The 22,005-nt window shown below is 41.5% G+C and overlaps 1 protein-coding gene across 3 annotated transcripts in view; it reads left to right on the top strand.

The window, feature by feature from the left end:
• stat5a (signal transducer and activator of transcription 5a) overlaps nucleotides 1-22,005 on the top strand; it is a 54,152-nt gene that overhangs the window by 21,762 nt on the left and 10,385 nt on the right. For 2 of the 3 annotated variants that reach the window (XM_023413714.2, XM_087175929.1), the window contains exons 2-9: nucleotides 11,786-11,849; nucleotides 15,807-15,944; nucleotides 16,221-16,377; nucleotides 17,785-17,874; nucleotides 18,882-19,056; nucleotides 19,890-20,020; nucleotides 20,203-20,354; nucleotides 20,716-20,871. In XM_023413714.2, the coding sequence (XP_023269482.1) occupies nucleotides 15,817-15,944; nucleotides 16,221-16,377; nucleotides 17,785-17,874; nucleotides 18,882-19,056; nucleotides 19,890-20,020; nucleotides 20,203-20,354; nucleotides 20,716-20,871 (989 nt within the window). In that variant the 5' untranslated portion in view covers nucleotides 11,786-11,849; nucleotides 15,807-15,816. The remainder of the gene's footprint in view (nucleotides 1-11,785; nucleotides 11,850-15,806; nucleotides 15,945-16,220; nucleotides 16,378-17,784; nucleotides 17,875-18,881; nucleotides 19,057-19,889; nucleotides 20,021-20,202; nucleotides 20,355-20,715; nucleotides 20,872-22,005) is intronic. The other variant, XM_087175930.1, reaches the window with a different exon arrangement.

Genomic DNA, 22,005 nt, shown 5'->3' with positions numbered 1-22,005 from the left:
GGGGGGGGGGGGGGGGGGGGGGGGGGCAAAGCAGATCATTGGCTGGTTGGGCTCTGGCTGTAAGGGGTTTAGGGTGGGGGTTTCAGAGGCTAGCAGGCCAGCTGAGCACAATGAGGTCACACTGCCAGATACTCAGCGAGTATAGTTTCACACTAATATCAGACGTCTGACATTTGAGAAAGTACATCTCACCTAGGATAATTACTATTGACTATCACTATTTATAGTATAGCCTCCTGCTTTATTCAAAATTACATACGCAAATGGGAGAAGAGGGCTAACAAAAAGTTACTTGCTGAGCTTAAACTGAATAGAATAACAAAATATTTCAGCCTATCTCTACCAGGCCAATTCCTAGTAGTCTGTTGCTCTCACAAGGTTGCAAAAGGCCACCATTGCAACATTGCTACTAGCAATGCTTCTCTGTTACATAGATAATACTCAAATGTACTTCTGCATAAAGCTGCATGAATGGACAACCATGTGCTAAAATGCTTGACTTGCTGCATGTAGAAAAGTCCAGTTTGTTGAAAAGACCAGTTTGTTTGTCAGTGTAAAGTAAGTGTCTAGCTAGTGTTATACTTCCTGCATCCGTAATATGCAAGGGCTGTAGAGTCCACGTGATGTAAATTTCATCAGCGGAGGGTGTACACTAGGCTCTGTGCAGACGTCCCTGTACCCACCAATTTGTTGTGTCTGCGTGGTCATTACGCTACAAGCCCACCAACTGCAAATGCGCTCCTCTTAGTGGACTAGAAAGAGGTACAACAACAGCTACGTGTCCATAGGTGTTCGTACGCACGCCCCCATGGGGTATAATTGAGGCCTAAGGCAGGCTGATGACACACATTATTTTTCAGGCTGGGAAGCGGAGTCCGACAGGGTGCTGTCACCTGCAGTATATTATGACTCCCTGATTGATCCCACTTCATTCTGACTGCTGCTCCATCACTCAACCTGCAGGCTTTTCTGCTCAGTCACAACTCTAGCCAGTGCAACAGGAATAATAGATTGCTATGGTCTGGTGTTTCATCAGGGAAGCAGAGGAGGGACAAGTAGGAGAGAAACAGATGCACTGCAGTGGGTCCGATGGCTGAGACAGCTGGAGTTTAAAACATTTTTTTTTCCCAATTCAACCTAAATAACAATGCAGGCTGCAAATGCCTCCCTCATAGAAAGTGTTTGCACCAATTCATTTTGAAAGAGCAAAACACTCGGCCAGCTGATCAGTGGTGTAACTTCATCACTCAATTCTATCACTCACTCATTCAGTCAGTCATGGACATTTGTGTTTAAAGGGCCGGCCCCCCAGCCAAAAACCAAGTGCATAGAACATGCATAGTAGCACATAACACAATGACAATAAATCAAGAATATCATTATATGAACCATATAAGAGCATTCAAATACACTCCATTAGTAATGGCCTCTTCTCCTCTAGAGGTGAGGGGGTTAATGGACTAGCAGCCTGTTAGTCTGCGGTTTCGTCGTTTCAGGGGGAAGAGTATTCCTCTTATTGTGGAAGTTGGTGCGAAACCAATACTGGGCTGCACACTCAAAAGATAAACCAGTAATAATAATAATTTAATAGTAGCAAAAATATTTTTAAAATCATCTTTGATATTAATCATCATTCGTCTTGTCTCCTTATTTACTTTTTGTTAAGCATGAAAGCAAATCCATTTTTCAAAAGTGTGTATATCATATATTAGCATATATTATTTCTCCGCATATCCATTTCTTGCAGTAAGAAAATAAATGAAATGAAAGTTCAGTGTTTTGTTTTTTCTCCTGTCTGATCTTCTAGCTCAGACAGTTTTTGCAGTCACACCATAATAATGTGTGAGGCCTACAACCCCAGTGAAGTTACTGTAAGCTTGTGAATAATGCCTTTTCTCTCAGGAATGGGCTGCTAGCTTTGCTTTGACGACTAACTGTGCTTTTACAGTCCGTGAAAATCTGTTTACATGTGCATACACATGTGTGTACATCAGCATTTGGAGACATAACTCTGTCAAAAAGATATTTTCAGATAAAATGTAAACAAATAATCTACAGGCACCCGATTCTATGGCAGCAGTACACTTCCTGTTTACATCTCCCAAAGATGGTAGATGCAGTTGTCTCAATTTTTTTTCTGAGATCACAGGAGTCGTAGCTTCAGCCAATATCCATGCATCTATATCAACACCAGTAAATAACACACCACCTACCACCTGTAAAAAGCAAGATCCAAACTCCCCCTTTGAGCTTACCGTTCACAGCATGTTTGCCCTCACTGAGTGTCGTCTAAGGCAAATGAAACACTTAATTATTGGCGATTGTATTGGGACTTCCAGATGTTGAGTTGATGCCTCAGACAGTGTTGACAATATCCACACAACACCCCCACCACCCCCCCACCATCCCCCACTGGCCATAGTTCACCTGTGTGAAAGCGGCTATACAATGCCTGTCTGAGACTATCTTCCTCTTTTATTTGTAGTGGCTCATCATCACAGCCAGTGCATCCCCAGGCCTCCGCTGCAGCACTGTGGGGAACTGGCTAGCTGGCAGCATGTGCCTTTACCTCTTTACATTTAGTCTGTCAGTCTGAAGTGTTTGTGTGTCTGTTTGTGTGTCTAAGAGCACAATACAAACGGCTAAATTTCAGCTCTGGTACAGAAGTGCATCCACTGCTGTGTGAACATAATAACAGCAGGATGTTCACAGTGGCTGTTCAGCCTGATCCACGAATCAATGGGTGATTATTACTCAGTTAATTGTTTAGTTCTTTATAAAAAAAAAAAAAAAGAAAGAAAAAGATGCTGACATTTTCAAAAGCGTCAACAAATCATTAACAATTGCTGATGATGTTTATAATTTTTGGAACACAAACGTTTGAGTCACTTACCATTTGGACTGCTACCAATGCTTTTTTTTTTCATTTAGCTACCTAATGAGTGCAGCAAACACTGAAAATTAGAGTTGTCATATTTAAGTGTAAGGCGAGTGATTTATTTCAGGCTGTCAGTGGCCCTTATCCTTTATCTAATCAAGCATAAGAACCAGGACTGATGTATGTTGCATTAAACTGACTCTATCCATTTACCCCCTCACCCCTCTGGCCCTTAACCATGAATTTTTAACACATTCTTTGTTTGGCATTCAGACATCATTAACAATATAAGGAAATACACTAACAAATTATACTGCGGCTGTAGATAGATGTTCTGTCTCTTAAAATGTGCATTTTTTCCCTTGAACTTCTTTAGAAATTACAAAATCAATATATGAAATACGGTGGCCCTGAGGGGGTCAATGTACTGCAACTTAAAAAAAAAAAAAAACACACAAGCAAATCAACAAAGCTCAAGCAAATTGAGAAAACATCTTCATCAATTTGCCAATACATGCTGCAAATACTTACAACACAACCAAATACACAAATGCACTGCACATACAACACAACCAAATAACGCAACCAGCACAAAAAGTGCTGAACCCGACTGGGATGCACTTGTATGGATGAATTGTAATACATCCATCTGCACTTGTTCAATGCTTTTAATGTCAAAAGTCACTAAGCATTGAACAAGGGTGTCCCAGCCAGGTTCATCACTTGTTAGTGTCCCCTGGAGACACTTCCGTTGTTTTCTGTGCTACTTGCACTACCGTACCTGCTCCCCAACATATCGCCCGCCCTCCCCAGCACTCTCCCAGGATAAATGTACTTTTTTAAATGGTTTATTTATAGTTATTTATGCCTATGTGTGTATGTCTATATGCGCACTATTCTTTTAGCTTTCCACAAGCATTTGGTGTCTTGTCTCATGTGAAAATAATACCCACTCTCGAGTCATCTCACCTTCATAACTTTGTATGGGCAATGGACTTTAGCAGTACCTCTACGTGTCTAATTTAGTTTCGGTGCACAACCGTCCCCTGAATTTGATCTGTCAAGTTCTGCTTCAGTTAGAGATTTCTTAAAGTCAGAATTGCTCCACATAGTAGTGCAGAACCTGTTAGGTTGACACATCTACAAATCACAAACCTTTTGATATTTATAAAATGAGTCCAAAATGTGATTTAATTGATCAAAACTTATAACATTTGTGACACGTGACAATATTTGTCCTATAACAATGTTTAACTGTTGTGTGATGGACTTTTCCTTTAAAGAATCTCACTCTTAAACTATGTCACATGTTTGTCATGTCACTTTGCTTAAGAGCAGAGAAAATCAAGAGGCCAATAACTCCATTAGCTTACAAACTGTATCTAATATGACCACATACACACAGGCAGACACACAGAAGCACACAATTTACCTCTAACTGCCTCTGACTGGTGCACATTTTGTCTGATTATAGATGGTTGTCAGCACAGTCATGATCCATATTGGCCTTTGTGTGACAGTGACAGCTCAAAAATGAGCTCATCTCTCTAATGTGGCGATGAGATGGTGGCAGCCATATTCCACACTGGTCCTTCTTTAGCCTGTTGCATGGAGAAATAGCAACTGGAGTTGATGCTGTGTCTGATAGGAGAGGGCCTGCAGGGCAGGGTTTAGCTCTCAATGTGATTTAGCCATCAAACATGTTCCCTCTTTAGTGTTAATTCAGTCTTGTGCTTGTGAGCCATATTTAATTAAAGTTTTTCCACATTCAAATGTGAGACAATAGACGAGCCCCGTGTCACCACCTGCACATGCCAACGCGTGCATGTGCACACACACACTTAGCACGCATGCCTGCCCGCATGCGCACACACACACACACACACACACACACACACACACACAAGCACATTACTGAGCTAATGAGTGATCTTCCTCACGTTGACAGCGTGATGGGATGTGGGTTGGAGCATAGCAACAGGACCTCAGGGCAGGTTGGACAGCACAAAGACCCTCTTGTAGCCGTCTGTCCCTCCCTTTCAGCTCCTGGCACATTTGCTTGTCATGTGTTCCTCTGTGGCAACAAGTCTCCCATGTCTTCTTCTTCTATCATTCTTTGATTATGTGTCTTCAACGTGAGTTGATCGTCACGTTTGCTTGACGGTTAGTCAATTATTTTAGTTTCAAGTTTTACATGTGTTTGATACATTTGTCTCCTCAGCCTCTCCTCTGCTCCAGCATGTCAACAGATGAGGCTAAGGAACGGGTCAATAAAGGCTCCAAGGTCAATTTCACTGACCTGTTCCGGCTGCTAATTTGGAATCGACGTACAGTCAGCTGTGAACATATTCCTTAAACTTTTCTGAAACTAAAATGTGGAGTTCAAATGGTCAGTCTGGAGATGATTCATTGCAGTGATTGTGTTTGTGCTGTCTTTGCTAAAAAAAAGTTGATGAGTTGACAAGATGTGTCCAGTCTGTAGTGTTTGCATGTAGGAGGGCAGTCGGCCAGATCTGTGCTGGTGATGTAATGGGTATGTTTGGGCTGGCTAGAATAGAGGGGTTGCATCCTAACTGTTGGTTGCTTTGCACTGTAGTGCATTTGAAGGATTGGTTGTTTCCAAAACCAGTATTCCTTGATGATTAGTGTATTTGGGACCTGCAGATGACATGTTCAAGCATCCTTTAAAGGTGCTTTTCTTCCTCTCTTTTTTAAAGCTATCCCTGAATGGGCCACAGTTTGTGTGGAAAAAGCTGCCCCCATGTGCACTCTGCACAACACCGGAAGTAAGTTATGGGCTTAATTTTACACTTGGCAGCTTTACTCTGAGGTGTTATTTATAAATGCTGCCTCAGAGTGGGTGTAGTAATGCATAGCCTTTGCCATGGAGCAGCTGGGGGAGGACAGAGGATCATGGAAGTATAGCTGGGAGACAGGTGAGAGGCCAGACAGTGTTTATTTTAATGTGTCCTTTATTTATCTAGACAAATAAAGTTATGTGATAATTGGCAAAATTAGTTTTTCCCCTATACTTCCACCATCATTTTTTCATTTGGCTGCCAGTTCTGGACAGGGTCTCCTACAGCTGACATTGATAGTCCAATTCCAATCATACAATTTTCTCTCTTTTAACTATATAATTTTATCTCTTGACTGTCGACAGCAACTGGCTCAGACTAGAATAGACTCATGCAGCTAGATCTTATCAGGTGTAGTGTCTCAATAAAATAATATATTAATGATAACTGATTTAACTACTAAATAACTGGCTCCTGCAACTTTAAAGTGGCATGTAGATGTTTTAATACTGTGAATTGCTAGCAGCCATCGGTTTCACTTCATGTCAGTATAGTATGAAATTCAACTTGAGGTCGATGTTTTTTTTTTGTTTGTTTGTTTTTGAAATGAAGCTGATAGCTCTGAATCATCCAGATGTTTGGATGGTTGATGGGACGTTCCTGCATTTAAGATCTGAGAGCCAATCTCTGATCGGCATCACATTCACAAACTACTGTATAAAATGTGTAGGCCTATATGTAAAATCAAACCCAGAAAAATTAAGTTGACGTGAATGTTGGTAGATTTTTCAACAAAATGTCCACTGTGGTGAATTGAAAGTAAAATTCAACCTCCACTACCAAAATTCAAAACACATGATTTAAACCAGCTTTTACTATCAAAACGGTTGACAGATCTTTTGATACAATTTGATTTATTGTTGCTTTATTAAAGGTGTGTTTGTATCAGTAATGTTTTTTAAACACAGGATTAAAAATATTTTCACTTATGATCGGTTTAGAAATGCAGATGCTAATCTATAGATTAATGTTATGTACATGCTGTAGAAACTAGCTGCAGCATCATGTGGTATGTTGTTTGTGAGTGCCCTTTCGATTCTGCCGTTCACAGGCAGAGGAGCAGTGAGCTCGCTTTGAATGGTGGGTGGCACTTGAGTTTCCTAACAGGAAGCGCTTACGTTGATGAATGGCAGTTTTTCCTCAAAGGAAATAGTGGGTGACACAAGTTCATGTTTAATTTTGCTTTGTTTGTGGTGGAGAACATGCTCGCATATTTTGAGATGCTAGGGTATTTAAAAAAGAAAAAAAAAAGAAAGAAAAAAGAACTCTCAGCTGGGGTTTAAAACACTCTTGTCACAGGCTGCTAATACTGTGCTGTGATTGTTGCAAGTTAGACAACAAAGTATCGGATGATGATGATGAAGATGATGACGATGATGATGATTCAGGGCCCGTACAAAAGGGATGTCTGAGTTGTTCCTCCTGCCTGGATAGTTGTGATATAATGAGCACTGGCTCACAAGTGAAGATCATCGGAACATGTCAGTCAGCAGAGGAGGATGTCTGTTACTTAGATTGTTCGGTCTTTCCTCACACACACACACACACACACATACACACACGCACACACAGCTTCTCCCTGTCTCATACTCTACTGAGTCCTCTGTATCTTTGGCAGAACAGATCAGTGAGCACTTGGCTAAATTGATTGATAGCTTGATTCATAGATAAAGCTTTTTAGGTTTCCTCTGCTTGGTATTTGGTCTGCTCCAGGATGTGATTGGTATCGATGCGTGACATCTGTACCATTTTGACAGGGAGTGTAAATCTGTGTTTCAGTCAAAAAAAAAAATGTATCCAGGGTAGAATCACACTTTGCGAGCTAATTTGCCTCTGAGGCAACAAGTGTCGAATGATCAAAGTTGCTCAACAGTTGCGAAATATGAATTTTTTTGGGCAACAGCAACAACAGCTAGTTAACCACTCATTCCAGATGGAGGTTGCATATTGTAGTTCCACATCCCAAGAGTATGAGGCTGTCATCACACATGCCCCCCCCCCCCCCCCCCCCCCCCCCGCACATGTTATAGATATGCTGCAGTTTTGAGGCTGCGTGTTTGTTTCTTGAGCTGCATTCACATTGTAGGAATTGAGTTTACAGATTGGTCTGTACTGGATTAGTCTGAGCTTTGAAGGCAAAATATAAGAGGGGGCTGTAAAAGCAATTGTGTTCATTTAATAGTTTCATATGGAATAAATAAATGGATAAATAATCATACAAGGTGAAAACGAAGCAAGGCTCCTTTACTTCCACCCTCTCTGGGATGGTATGGAGAGCCCTGTGCAGCTGCATTAACACAGAGTTTTGGTTTGTTTGTTTTTAGCAGTTGTGTAATGCTACCCTGGAACCCATTCTCCTGCTTTCTCATCCAGGCGTTCTCAACTCATAAATATGCCACAATTCTGCACAGTGGGTGAAAAAGAAAACCAGTGTATTTCATTACTTGCATCTTCGCCAGAGTTGTGTGAAGGGAAAGAGGGAGACAACTGATTTTGCTTTAACCTGTGTGTTGTTTGGCATTGGAGAGAGTGGAATCAAACTCTGGCAGCCCAACGGTGGGATTAATTTATTTAACTGACAATTCATCAGTTGAGCAAAATGACTGTCTGTTGTTACCATGGTGTTCAGTTGGTTTAGCCACAGCATTCAGTGTTTGTGTGTGTCTGAGAGAGAGAGAGCGGGAGAGAGACGGGGAAAAATATGTTGGCAGTGCAGTGAATTCAAACTGGACAACAAAAGTATGAGTGAGTGTGAGAACAGCTTTGGAGATGGAGCCAAGGTCTTTCTCACTCTTTTTGGGAAAGAATGGCAATAAAGATAAAAGAGAACGACACCTGATCATCTTTGAAAAGTGTGTGTGTATGTGTGGGCATATGCTCATAAATACAGGACAAATATACTGCCACTTGTATTTAATTGCGGAAATTTTTTTTGGCCCGTCTTTGTCTCGTGGGATGATGTGAAGATGTGTGAGTGTGTGTCCATCTGAAATAATAACGTCCTGTGTGGAGTCAGGAGGCTTTTCATTTCCAGTAGCATCAGTCTCGTTTCCTGAAAGCCGAGCCAAACAATCTTCACAGTTTCTGTTATGGGAAGAGAAACACATTAGTGAGCATTAATATGAGGCCCACAATAAACATCTGTGATAACTGCTGCAGTAAACCTCTCCAGTGAGTATGGCACTGCACTTTACCCTTTTTTTGGGTGTTATTTGACTGTGCAGGTCACAGCTTTGGGTAATTCATAGATGCTTGTTGTCACTGCTGGTATCAACATACATGACTAATTAATCAGTGTTCATAGATATCAATATATAACGATCATTAGCCACTTTTCCATCTACTCATTTATTAAATAATGGTCCGGCCAGTATTTTGGCTTGAGATGAGACATGGGCTGATGTGGGCTCTAGATAGATGCAGTGTGAGCAGAGCTCTCAGCTCTTAGGTAGAGTCACATGGCATGTAGGCTACCTTCCTTTGTACAGTGAGATACACATGGGACCTTGACAAATTCTAGACACAACTTTTAAACTTTTAGATTACTTTGTTTATCTGTTGGGAATTGCTGCTGAAAAGGAAGCAATGCTAAGCTTATCAGTCTCAGCTGGAAGGGAGTTTCTAGGTAGCGAAAGAGTTAAACTGAACAAACAAGCAGGACGACAGAGAAGCTAAGAAAGATTGAGCCAAGGAAGGCAGATCCAGACAGTAAAATAAAGATACTCACATATTTGTCTGGAGATTTCTGCCAGCATGTGTGTTCCTGATGTTCTGCCTCTTCAGGGTCCAGCCAGGAATGAGAACTGTCTCAATCACTATAAGCCCAAACTTCAGAGGTCTCAGGCTTTGTCTGCCTTAAGATGACAGGCACGGCCTTCTGTCAGGCTGTAGTTCAAACCTTAATGCAGCTGCCGTGACACTTTACAGCCTCTTGATCCGGCCAGAAAAATCTCTGTCTCCTGAAAACAAGCATGGGAACAGAAGAAAAAGAAGTAGTACAGCAAATCAAATATTTGCCATTTATTATTATGTGTATTTGTATATTTTATGTAGATCTCTACTTTCAGTTGGACATTCCTTTTACTCCATAGATTTGTCAGTCTGGTGTTTCTAAGATGCATTCTGAGGAAGAGACAAAAAAGGCTCAAGGGAAAACATACATTGCAAGGTTATTTAGGGTTTTTCTTTTTCTGTATGTTGCCATTGGTTCATTGGTTGTGCCAACACTGTACCCACCATGTACACACCACTGAGCATGGCCTAAAAATAGGTCAAGTGGGGCAAGAAACCAACTAGCCAACTAGATCATCAGACTCTTCTGTCAAACATATTTGAAAGAGAAAATGAAAGTGCCTGTTAACATTACTATTATTATATGTTTGTTATAAACACCTCTCAGTTTACAGACCAACTTCCTGGTTCATCTTTGGTTCTGTCTACATAAAAATGCTATTTTGTTGTGTGAAAATCCCCTCCTGCTCTCTGTGATGATCAATGACTGTATTTTAATGCAGCCGAACTCACAATGTAGTTGTTTGCATTGACATATTTTTCTGTTTCTGTTGTCAAACAATGAAACAAGTATGAAACATAGACTGTATATAAAGATGGACGTGGCCTCAGATAAGAGTGGTTTTGAGGCTCTGAGTGGCATTGGCATCTTGGCAGTGCCTGACTCCGCCTAATGTCCAGCTAATCTGGGGCGTGTGTGCAGGTGAGATGTTGGTACATGCCGGTTTGTGGCAAGCATACACTCACCCACTTGTCACTCAAAGTTGACACGTCCTCAATTATGCATAACTTATACATAACTAATACATTTTAAATGGTTAAGTTATATAAAAATTCACTCTCTGTGCAGTTGTCATGAAAGAGGAAATTAGCTACAGAGACCAAAAACGTTGTTTGTACCAGGCTGTAAACATGTTTATTTCTGCTGTAAAGTTGGGCATTTTAACATGGGAGTCTATGGGGAGTGACTCGCTTTTGGACTCAGACTCAAGTTGCCGTTTGAGGGACTGCAGTTTTTGGCATTGGTGTGAAAGTGAAACAGTGGTTTAATCAAAGTGGTGCATGCTACCTTTTAATCATGAGTAATTTCCACATTTCTGCAATGTGGTGCCGTGTTTATAAATTCATTATTTTATGTTTCCGACGAATTCACATAAATACAGGTTGATGATAACAACTGGGCTATGTGATCAGCTGTACTGACATTTAAAGTGATTGATTACAGGGAGGGTCGGAGATGACAACTCTTATAACTTTACTCCCATGCAGCCTCTGACCCTAGCTGGGCAGCATTATTTTACAGCGATTTTTCAGTTTTTTCCATTCACACTAAAATAGCAAGCCAGTATTTTAAGAATTATCCACTCTGGAGACAATTTTGGATAAGCTTTGTGTTATTTTGGTGAGGACAACGCCAGCTTAGCGAGCACAGAGGGCTGAAAATGAGACAAAAATGTGGATGGACCCTTTGACCTACTGTACTTGCTGTAGTTTTACACACTAACAGCTTCGATCTTTAGAGAGAAAGTTCTTTGGATAATATATGTTATTATAACTGATAGCCAGAGGTAAGAAAATCAAACTGAAGTTGTAATAAAGCTTAGTTTTCCTTTTGCTTTTTAAATAGTAATTAAAGAGTTTGAAGAATACCTGTTTCTGGCCATATCCCTACCATCTGTAAGGGTTCTGTCATTTGCCCACAAATGTCTTTAATTGCAGCAGTTCCAAGATCCTTCCATATTCACCGCTAAATGAGCTTTGCATGTTTACTTCTCAGAGAGGGCAGAATGGGAAGTTTGCCCATTTTCAATAGCAATGTTATTACATTGACGTCTTCCAAGACAAGTGGAATAAAGGGAAATCTGTTCAGTGGACTTTCCCTATCACTCTTTCAGCTCTCCCTCAATCTCTCATGGTTTTTGTTAATGCACCGGTCCTTGAAAAAAGATAGCTTCCTCAGAAGCACCTAGGGTTGACTCACTTCCTCCTTTTGCTTTCTCTCATGCTCTCTCTCTCTCTCTGTCTCTGTCTTTTTCAGGTTTGTGGTGCTCCTCTTTAGAGTTTCCTGTTGTTACATGGTAACACAAAGCTGAAGGCAAGAGGTAAGATGGATTTTTATTTATTTATTTTTTTTTTAAATCTGCAGTAAAGTTGGTGGTAATATGGATCAAGTGTTACACAACTGAAAGTTTTATGGTAAAGAGAGGAAAGTGACAAAGGAAGAGAGTTTTTAGTCTTCACAGCGTACAGGTTCATGCCGGGGCACTTGGATGTTGCGGTTAGTCAGAGTGAAACAGCTGCTGGGAAGCATCTCATTCTCCTGTTTGAGGTGAGAATGGAGGTGCTAATGGTGGGCAAACAGCGCCTGAAGCCTTCACCTTAAAGAGCTGTGAAAGACACAGACTATAGTAAACACCAGTTTCTCTCTTCCCTCTGTCTTTTGGCAGCACAACAAACTATAGGGCTTTGGCTCCCAGAATGCTCTGTGTGCTGTATGTTTGTGTGTCTGTGTAACAGAGGATGGCACAGAAAGACAGTCCTGTGGCCACAATTGGTGACACAGAAAGAGGTGATAGAAAAGGTTTCATGCTCTTCCTGTTCAGCTCCTCCAATCAGCTGATAGTTCGAGCGCTGATGCCCTCATAGATAAAGCATGTGCAGGTTAGTCATTTGAAAAGCACTTTAATTGTGTTCTGAAAATACATGTCCTCTTACAGCTGCAATTCGCCTTCATACACACAATTGGAAAACAATGTGCACATTCAGGATACAACAAAGATAACGGAGCATTTAGTGTTCTCATAGGCTTTTATCTTGGGTTTAAGTGTGTGTGTATGTGTGTGTGTGTGTGTGTGTGAATTTCAGCTTATCAACCAACTAGGTAACCAATTTACTGATTTGATAAAATTATACACAAACTGGTATTGTCAACCAGGCTAAGTGTAACACAAGATGAACATTTCTTAGTTACAGAGGATTAAGAGCATCTCCAATCACTTTCACTTTTTAACCACACAGATAAATACAATAAGCATATGTTATTTCTTTTAAATTACAATTGTAACTTTAAAGCTATGGAGTAATTAAAGGTCCTATATAGTATAAATGTAGATTTCCATGTTTTGTTTTTTTTTATCATTAAGCAGGTCCACAAATGTATCTTCTCACGGACCAACACTTGAAATAAAACACTGGAAAAGTGTAAAATATGGGACCTTTAAGTCTAGTTTTTGATTGCTGTGGCTAAATCTTTGAAAGCCTTTTTCATTTATCATATTATGAATTAAGCCATTTGTGTGTTTATTTGATCAGTACAGACAATGTCTCTTTTACTGTGACATTTACATGTCCCTTAAACTCTCTACTGAAGCTGTCTGTCAGGATTTATGGATCAAGGCTTTTGCTCCATGGATAGATGAGCTGCTCATAGAACTACTAACCATTTACTATCAAAGTCTGTGCTCTAATCTGAAGTCTTCAGGAGATAAGAACAAGCTGAAAGGTCAAAAGTTGAAGTTCAGGACATATTCAGAGTGATAATAAGCACCGAAGCATTAAGCATAGGGCAACAGGATTAGGGTCTACAGGCCATAAGGAGTGGAATTATCTTTCTGAGCTCATCTCACCTAGACACACCTATAGTAGGTGAACACGCACATACGTGAGTGCATCTATGAGGGGTGATTTTTGCCGTCACACACACACACTTGCGCATGCACATTTCTTTGCCTGGTGATCAGATGAGAAGAAATATTTGTGACAAGGTTTTTGAGTTTTTCATTAAATTAATTTATTATCCAGCCGGCTCATGGCGTCATTAAACAGATGACTTAAGGTCATTTGTGCAAGTCATGGGATCGTCTTCAATTTGATGCACTTTCTTTTTGTGCAAGGAAGTGGCCTCTTTTTTTTCTTTCTTTTTATGCAATACCAATGAAAATGTGTACAGTCCCAAATTACTGTAAGCTTCAGTTACTGACTTTCGTCTGTTCTAATAGAGGAAATAAACGTTTAAAATAGGAAAAGGAAACCCCTCTCCAACGCTGTGGGTATTGTGGATATTGTAGATTAGAGGTATGATGAGCAAATTAAATGAGCCAGTGAGAGAAAGAGATAAAGTAGAGCAACTTTCTTTTCTGCCTCATAGCTTTGGATATGACGCGATGTGTTGGTCTGTTTATTACGTATACACTGACACACAAAAGATGCACACGCTGTCAAGCAGAACCCTAACCCTAACCACACACACACACACACACACACACACACACACACACACACGCACGCACCTACACCACAAACTTCCCGCGTACTCACACCAATCAGTCTTTTACTGACAGTGACTGTGCCACTTTTGAGAAGGGTGAGTGGGTGTGTTGACTGGAAATAGGTAGCAATGATCCAATACGATGTCCTATCAACCAAGACACAGTAACACTCACTGCGGGGTGCTGCTGTTTAAGCTCTCAGCATGTTCAGAGTGAAGATGAACGGCAGGCTCAACCGCTATGACTTGGAGCTGTAGTTGTGGAGCAAAAGCAAAAACATATGATTACTATAAGTAGGAGTTTGGCTCAGTTAATTGTGGATTAAGTAAATTCACAAAGTGGATTTCCTTAAAAATGTAAATAGTTATTTCTTTTCTGAATAACATTACCTTCAGCCCCGCTCTCCATGCTCACGCAAAGGGAGTCTGCAATCATAAGGTGGCAGATTTACCACTTAAAATGCTTAGTAATTTTTTAAATAATGGCTCCTTGATTTCACACAGAAAAAGACAAAATAAGTCTTTTGATTTCAAGCTGGCACCGGCTGAAATGAAAACTGCCGCTGACAGATTGTATTGTATTGTATTGCGAGCTAACTAACCTTCACTCCATGAGAATCTTGTAAAAGGGGTCTTAAAAACTGTTTATACGTGACGGCTACACACATGATGTAATTCTAAAAAGCTGAGACTAATAGACTGCATTTAAACTGTGTTTTACCATTCATATGTTTGTTGCTTGTTGTTTCCGTTTTCAAACAGTATGTTTGACTTTGAAGGTTACTGGTGAAAAGAGTAGGGTGAGGACTAACCAATGTTTTTTGTAAGGTGTGAGTAAGGCAATGCATTTGCAGCCTAAACGTTGGCGGGGGTTGCTGGAGTGTAAACTTACTCCAGTCTAATAAAGATCAGGACAGAGCTGCTAATGTTACCATAAACTCTCACAGCATCCAGGACTGGACTCCGTACAGTGCACGTCATGAACAAGGTTTTTTTATGCCTCTGTGGTGGTGACAGCCATGGCCCGAGGCAATAGTCCATCCGTCCCATTCTCGTGAATGTGATATCTCAGCAATGCCTTGAGGGGACTTCTCTGAATTTGGCACAAATGTTTGCACTGAAGGATGAACTGATTAGAATTTGGTGGTCAAAGGTCAAGGTCACTGTGACCTCACGTCTGTCCCATTCTTGTGAATGCAATATATCAGGAACTGGAAGGAATTTGATTACATTTACCACAACTGTTCACTTGGACTCAAGGATGAACTGATAAGAATTTGTTGGTCAAATGTCGCCGTGACTTCACAAAACACGTTGTCACACGTTGCCACTACCTGGCGGAGGCAGTAATTTGTAGTTTTGACATCACCTGTTATTCCACAAGTTATTGTAGCAAGTCAATCATTGGCCTGAGAATAAATGCACAATTTCTACTGTCGGTAGGGAGCTGCTTAGCCCACTCACTTTTTTAAACCATTCCTCATACTATTGCTTTTGTAATTTTTTTTTTTGGAAAGGCTAAGAAAGTCACCACCAGTGATGCCAAGTGTCATTCTTACCACAGCTCCGTGCATACAACCTCAATAGGTGGAGAGCAGGAGAGCTTTAGCTTCAACTGTCAATTGACAGTTAAAGTTTCATAATTACTTCACGTTCTGTGACCTTAATTGTCCTTTTGCTTATCACCCTACATTGCGTCATTCCTTTCCTCTTTTCTTTAAGCGTTATCCCCTTCGCCATAATTCATAACCGACCCACCCCCTCCCCCCCTTTCCCATTTTATCATCTTCAGGGTGTTGAAGATGGCAGTGTGGATCCAGGCCCAGCAGCTCCAGGGAGATGCTCTGCACCAGATGCAGTCTCTGTATGGTCAGCACTTCCCCATTGAGGTGCGACATTATCTGTCCCAGTGGATAGAGGGCCAGCTCTGGTGAGTTGCTCCTCAGGCCAAACAGAATTAGTGTGTGTGTACAGTTATGCCCACATGCCTGAACAAATGTTTGCCTTGCATATTTGTACATGAGAGCAAATTTGGACAACTCCTCTTCTCTTGTCTGTTTTTTGTTTGTTCTTTTCAACACCTTAGAGTTCATTCATTAACCACGTGCGTGCATTTATACATGTGTCCGTGTTTCTTGTATGTGTTTTATGTGCATGTATTTATGTGTGTGCGTGCGTGTGTGTGTGTGTGTGTGTGTGTGTTTAGGGATGTCATAGACCTGGAGAACCCGCAGGAGGAGTTCAAGGCCAAACGCCTTCTGGACAGTCTGATTCAGGAGCTGCAGAACAAGGCTGAGCACCAGGTGGGAGAAGACGGCTTCCTCCTCAAAATCAAACTGGGACACTACGCCAGCCAGCTCAAGGTAAGTCTTTTGGAAATACACCTCACCAGCCACGAGAACAGGACTGCATACTCAGAAATATATAGCACCTCACTGGTTTTATCTTTAGGCTCAACTGCCTGTGGCCGGCAAGCTGAAATTAAGGCCAACTTGTCTTATTCATACAATCTGTTTCATTGAGAGACCTATTGGATTTGGTTTGTAGTCAGAGAGGGAAACTGAACTTGGGGGCAGTATGTCCAAAGTTTGAGAACTCAGAAAGAACAAAAGTATGTACCAAATAAATGTGGTTTCAGTTATTTGTCAGATTTATCAGTGAAGGAGAAATTTCCCTGGGACTTAAAAATGTCTGACCTTGATTTGTTTTGTCGTAAAAATGTCTTTGATCTGTGATACTTTATGTATTGCTAAGCAGAAGACTGGAACAAGAAGTGCCTCCTGTTCGTGCAGTCAAATAAGCCAAAAAACAACTCCAGGGGAATATTTTCACATTAAACTCTGAATTCCACCTGCTCAGGCCGTAGCTTCGTTTTCAGCCAATTGTTTTAAATTGTTTACAATGTGACGAGATGATAAGCAAGCGGTTGGGAGGCACAACTGTTCAGCTCAGGCGCCTCCCTCGCCGTATTTCTTAGAAGGAGCGCACAATGCACAAAATGTTTTAAGAACAGGTTGTATCCCACCATGAGAAAAACAAGAGGACAGCCCAAGCGAGGGCCTTGGTAGCCAGCCAGCGCTGCTATTTATGATCTGAGCTCCCTGCTCACAGATCCGTTCTTCTGTTTGTCTTCTCCCCTCCCCGACAGCAGGCAGAGAAACAGGGCGAGGGGGCTCAAGCTGCAATCCCGAATACTTACCAGACTGTTTGTTTTTTATCTGTCTGTGTGTGCTTACATACATACAAGTGGCTGAGTGTGATGCATACTTCTCTGTTATGCTTCAGATCCTATCTTAGCTTCCCCTCATAAACTCAGGATGGTGAAATCAATGAAACTTTGAATGCAACTTCATTCTTCCACTTAAAGCAGGAAACAACAAGAATATCACCAACTGACTCACAACAGTATCTTTTAAACTGAAAGTGAAACCTCAGTTTCTTACACTGCTCATCAAAAAAAAAAAAAAAAATACTGTAACACATAAACCACTCAACTCTGGTGTGTGTGTGTGTGTGTGTGTGTGTGTGTGTGTGTTTGTGTGACAATATGTGTGTATGTTAATGAGTCATGTCTCTATATAGAGTGTGCTGAGCTTCAGAGATGAGTCTCATTAGGCTCATCTAATGGGTTTTAGTGTCTGTGGCGTTGGCTCCAGAACTTAGCGAGCTTCCTTGATGCGACTAAATTGGCGAGTCCTGTGTCCAGCGGCTGCTCCACTCGTCAGGGGCTAACAGGCCTTAACACAGCACATGTGCTCCTTGTCTTTCAGAGCACGTATGACCGCTGTCCTCTGGAGTTGGTCCGATGCATCAAACACATCCTCTACACAGAGCAGAGGCTCGTCAGAGAGGCTACGAATGTAAGTAGGGTGCATGTGTTTTTTGCTGTGAAATACATACACAGTCTGACACTTGAACGCGCTCCTCTGCTCATTTGCCTGCGCACCACACATCCTAACTGAAATACAACCTTGCAAACACCTGTGGCTTCTCCATGCATTATTCATTTCATAGCGTGTACAAATCCTGCAAACACAAACAGAGGCTCAACTACGTAATGGTGACTGATTCAAAGATTGAATAACTGGGTAACTACTCCCTGTTTCCAAAGTCTGCAGATTCCCTTGGATTATTATAAATGTGACACCTTCGGACACCGACAGCTTCTCAATCACGCCGTGAAATGGCCTCATAAAAGCAAACCTTTGTATTTCTCCACTGGCACACTGCAGTATGGAGGGAAGTCAAAACTGAAAGTCAAATATTTCACGCTTTATAACAAGCACTGAGTTATAAAACCATAAAGGCAGCAGTGCATAAAACATCTGACTCTCAGCAGCTCCTGGGGTGAATTGATTTCCAGTCACAACATGCCTTTTCTATTAGTGGAATGCATATTTAGGCTGATTGAATTCCACCCTGTTTAGCCTGAACCTTTAGGCACCATAGTGCTCTTGTTCAGAGCTTTAACTGACCATGCAGTCTTCCTGAGTATGATAAGCAAATCCATTTCCTCCCTCTCTGCATTTACAATGATCCCACTTTGATTGCCACATGCAGGGGTCAGTGCATCATGTCTAGCTTAAGTTTGTGTCCCTGCCCGATGCCCCAACCGATGGTCCCCCATAGCTCAGCTCTCAGCTCCACACTGGCCAGCCATTTCCCTTAATAACTATCATAAACAATCCGATGACAGACAATTCAGAGAATTTACAGGCCACGCTCCATCCAATGGAAAATCAACCTTACCAATTGCTGTTCCCAAACCCATAATTTCCCCTCTCTCCCTCTCTCTCTCTGTCTCTTTCTCTGTCTCTCTCTCTGTCTCTCTCTGCGCTTGTCTCTCAATCACATTTGTAATTGAAAGTCGAGCTCTCCGGTGGGCGGGATGATGGACAGCATGTCTCAGAAATACCAACAGATCAACCAAGCTTTTGAGGAGCTTCGTCTGATGACCCAGGACACTGAGAACGATCTGCGCAAACTCCAGCACAACCAGGAGTACTTCATCATCCAGTACCAGGAGAGCCTCCGCATCCAGGGTGAGACCAGAGGGCTCGCACCTAGTTAATGCTGCTCCAGAAAATAACACCAGAATGAGTGTTTTTACTGACTAGACTGTCGAGTGGATGAGCGGATGGTAGTTCTGAAACATTTAGCCTATTAACTGAGTAGTAAACTGTCATATTTAATTGTCATATTTAATTATTAAGTCATTTGTCATATATCCCAAGCAGTTACTGGTTCAAGCTTCTCAAATGTGCAGATTTTTTCTTTTTATTGTTTTGTTTCATTTTAAGTTGAACAAATACCAGTGTTCTGAAGATATCATCTGGGCATTTTTCACTATTGTAAGCTAACTGATTAATTGATTTATAGAAAATATAATCAAGAAATGAATATCAGAAAATACCTGTTAGTTGAAGTCCTAAGTGGTTTGTTGTACAGCTCGATGAAACTGAAGTGTGAAGTTGCGTAGCTGCATTGTGCAGGAAAAGAAAAAAGTTGGGAATCTAGTATATGTCATAGCTGTGGAATATCAAGGTGTGAAATTGTATAAGAATCTTTCAACCCACATTTGACAGCTGTCTGAAATATTATACTGGATCCTGTAGATCAGCAATGGAAAACATGTACCTGGAGCTTCCATAACCCTTCAACCTCTGCGTATATGTTGCGTCATGCAGAAAACAACACCTCGCTTTAGTGACGTCTGCGTTATGTTCAATGTGTGTGCACAGGTTAGAGATTTTTTTTTTTTTTTTGCCTCCTCTCTCTTTCTTCCTTCCTCCATCTCCAACTCATCCATACCCCTCCCCCCACCCCCTTTGGATGGCACGAAACTCCACCCTCCCGCCTCCCCCACCCCTCCCAGCTCAGCTGACCAGCCTGGCCACGCTGCCCCCTGCTGACCGACAGCTACGGGAGCCCGCCCTTCTCAGCAAGAGAGCCACTGTGGAGTCATGGCTGACCCGAGAGGCCAACACACTACAGAAATACAGACTGGTGAGACATGAACATACACTTTTGTATATCTTGTTCATATACGAAACATACAAATTTAGTTTGTTTCTTTAATGTGTGTGAGTGCCAAGTTTTTGATTGTACGTAAGCCTCTCCATAAAGGAAAAATAATAAATTTTTTTTTTTTAATGTGTTTGTTTGTTTGTTTGTTTTTTTGTGTACAGGACCTGGCGGAGAAGCACCAGAAAACACTGCAGCTGTTGAGGAAGCAGCAGACCATCATTCTGGATGACGAGCTGATCCAGTGGAAGAGACGGCAACAGCTGGCAGGCAACGGGGGCCCACCGGAGGGAGGCCTGGACATCCTGCAGTCCTGGTGAGTTCTTTTCTGCCTCCCACCAAGATCACAGCCACTAGACTCCCTTGCAAAACAAAAGGGTCACAGGTTTACAAGCTTGTAATTCACCATAACTGGGTTTATTTCCAAAGTTTATTGGCTCCTAACAAGAGAGACATCGGCAGACATACGCCGACATCCCTTATTTTCCACCCAACTTCGTTCTGTTTGCCATTTTTGGAGCATTTTGATATTGGTCCTCTGGACCTTCTGCAGTGCAAATTTTAATGTCTTTTCTGTGTTTAGGCCTAATTCTTACTTGTGTGTGTTTCTCTGTGTGTGTGTGTGTGTGTGTGTGTGTGTGTGTGTGTGTGTGTGTGTGTGTGTGTGTGTGTGTCAGGTGTGAGAAGCTGGCAGAAACTATCTGGCAGAACAGGCAGCAGATCCGGAGGGCAGAGCACCTTAGACAGCAGCTGCCCATCCCCGGCCCCATCGAAGAGCTTCTCAACGAACTCAACAGTACTATCACAGATATCATTTCAGCTTTGGTCACCAGGTGTGTGTGTGTGTGTGTGTGTGTGTGTGTTTAAGTTTAAGTTTATTTGTAATCATAACGACTGGATTATCTCTGAAAAAAGCTGATTTTAAGGGCATCAATGTAGGTTAGCATAGCTTCAACATAAGGATGAGGTTAAGTGAGTGGGTGTGTTATGTACGCTGAGGCCTTGCCCTTTCCTGAACTCACTGTTGGCCCTCATGGAGGCAAATCCTGCTTACACAACCTCAGTTGCTTTTGTGGCCAACAGCAACGATATCATCTCTTACTAAAATTAAATTACTTAGGCATTCACTTTATCCATCTACTGATTCAATTCACATGAGCGAAGCTACTGCATATGACGGTAGAGAATGTGCGGATGTTTGGGAGCATGTTTGTGTTTGTTCTCTTGATTCATTACATGCTGGATGAGCATTATCTGCTAACGTGAGAACATTTAGCTTTTTCAAGATTTGTTGAAGTTAAGTTGTAAGATTATCTTCCTTAAGATTTCAGTTCCGGCTTTGACTTTTACGACACCTGTGGTTACCATGGTAATGGCAAGTGCAGCTTAATGATAGCTGAGCAGATAATTTGTCAGAAATACAACAGAAGAGTAACTGGTGTACAGTATCTGTTTACCGTGCAGCCAAACAAACTTATGTTGTTTTGATAGAAGTCAGTCAGAAATAATGGAAACCACAATCTGATTTCACGGTGTGAGTCATTCTCCGTGCAGCAGCAGAGCACAGTTAAGTTGGTTACCTATCTGCAGAGCTGGAGGTGTGCGTCCTGTTGCCTGTGGCTATTCATCTCACAGCTCTCTGTGGCTGATCTTTCTTGTTTCATTACTCCCTGTAACGTTTAAAACTGATCCATGTCAAAAAACGTGTCGTAAAAAAAGCCACCTGGTGTGTCATGTTGAACTCTTAATACAGCTCTGATACGGTGTGAAGAGAATAAACCGTGAACAGTGAGGCTGTTATTAATTAGATTAAATTACGCTGCATCACACGCTGCATCGTTTCTCATGAATCCCCTTGTGCGTGTCAAGGTAGTTTTCATCCAGCACAACAATTTCAGACTGAATACTGCTATTTAGAGACATATATTACATATTGTAAATACCTTGAGAATCTTAAAGGTGCTATA

The sequence above is a fragment of the Seriola lalandi genome, unplaced genomic scaffold, assembly GCF_002814215.2.
Source record: "Seriola lalandi dorsalis isolate HSWRI2012SDOR001 ecotype SW California unplaced genomic scaffold, Sedor1 jcf7180002054519, whole genome shotgun sequence".
Classification (NCBI taxonomy): domain Eukaryota; kingdom Metazoa; phylum Chordata; class Actinopteri; order Carangiformes; family Carangidae; genus Seriola; species Seriola lalandi.
This window is presented reverse-complemented; position numbering and strand designations above follow the sequence as displayed.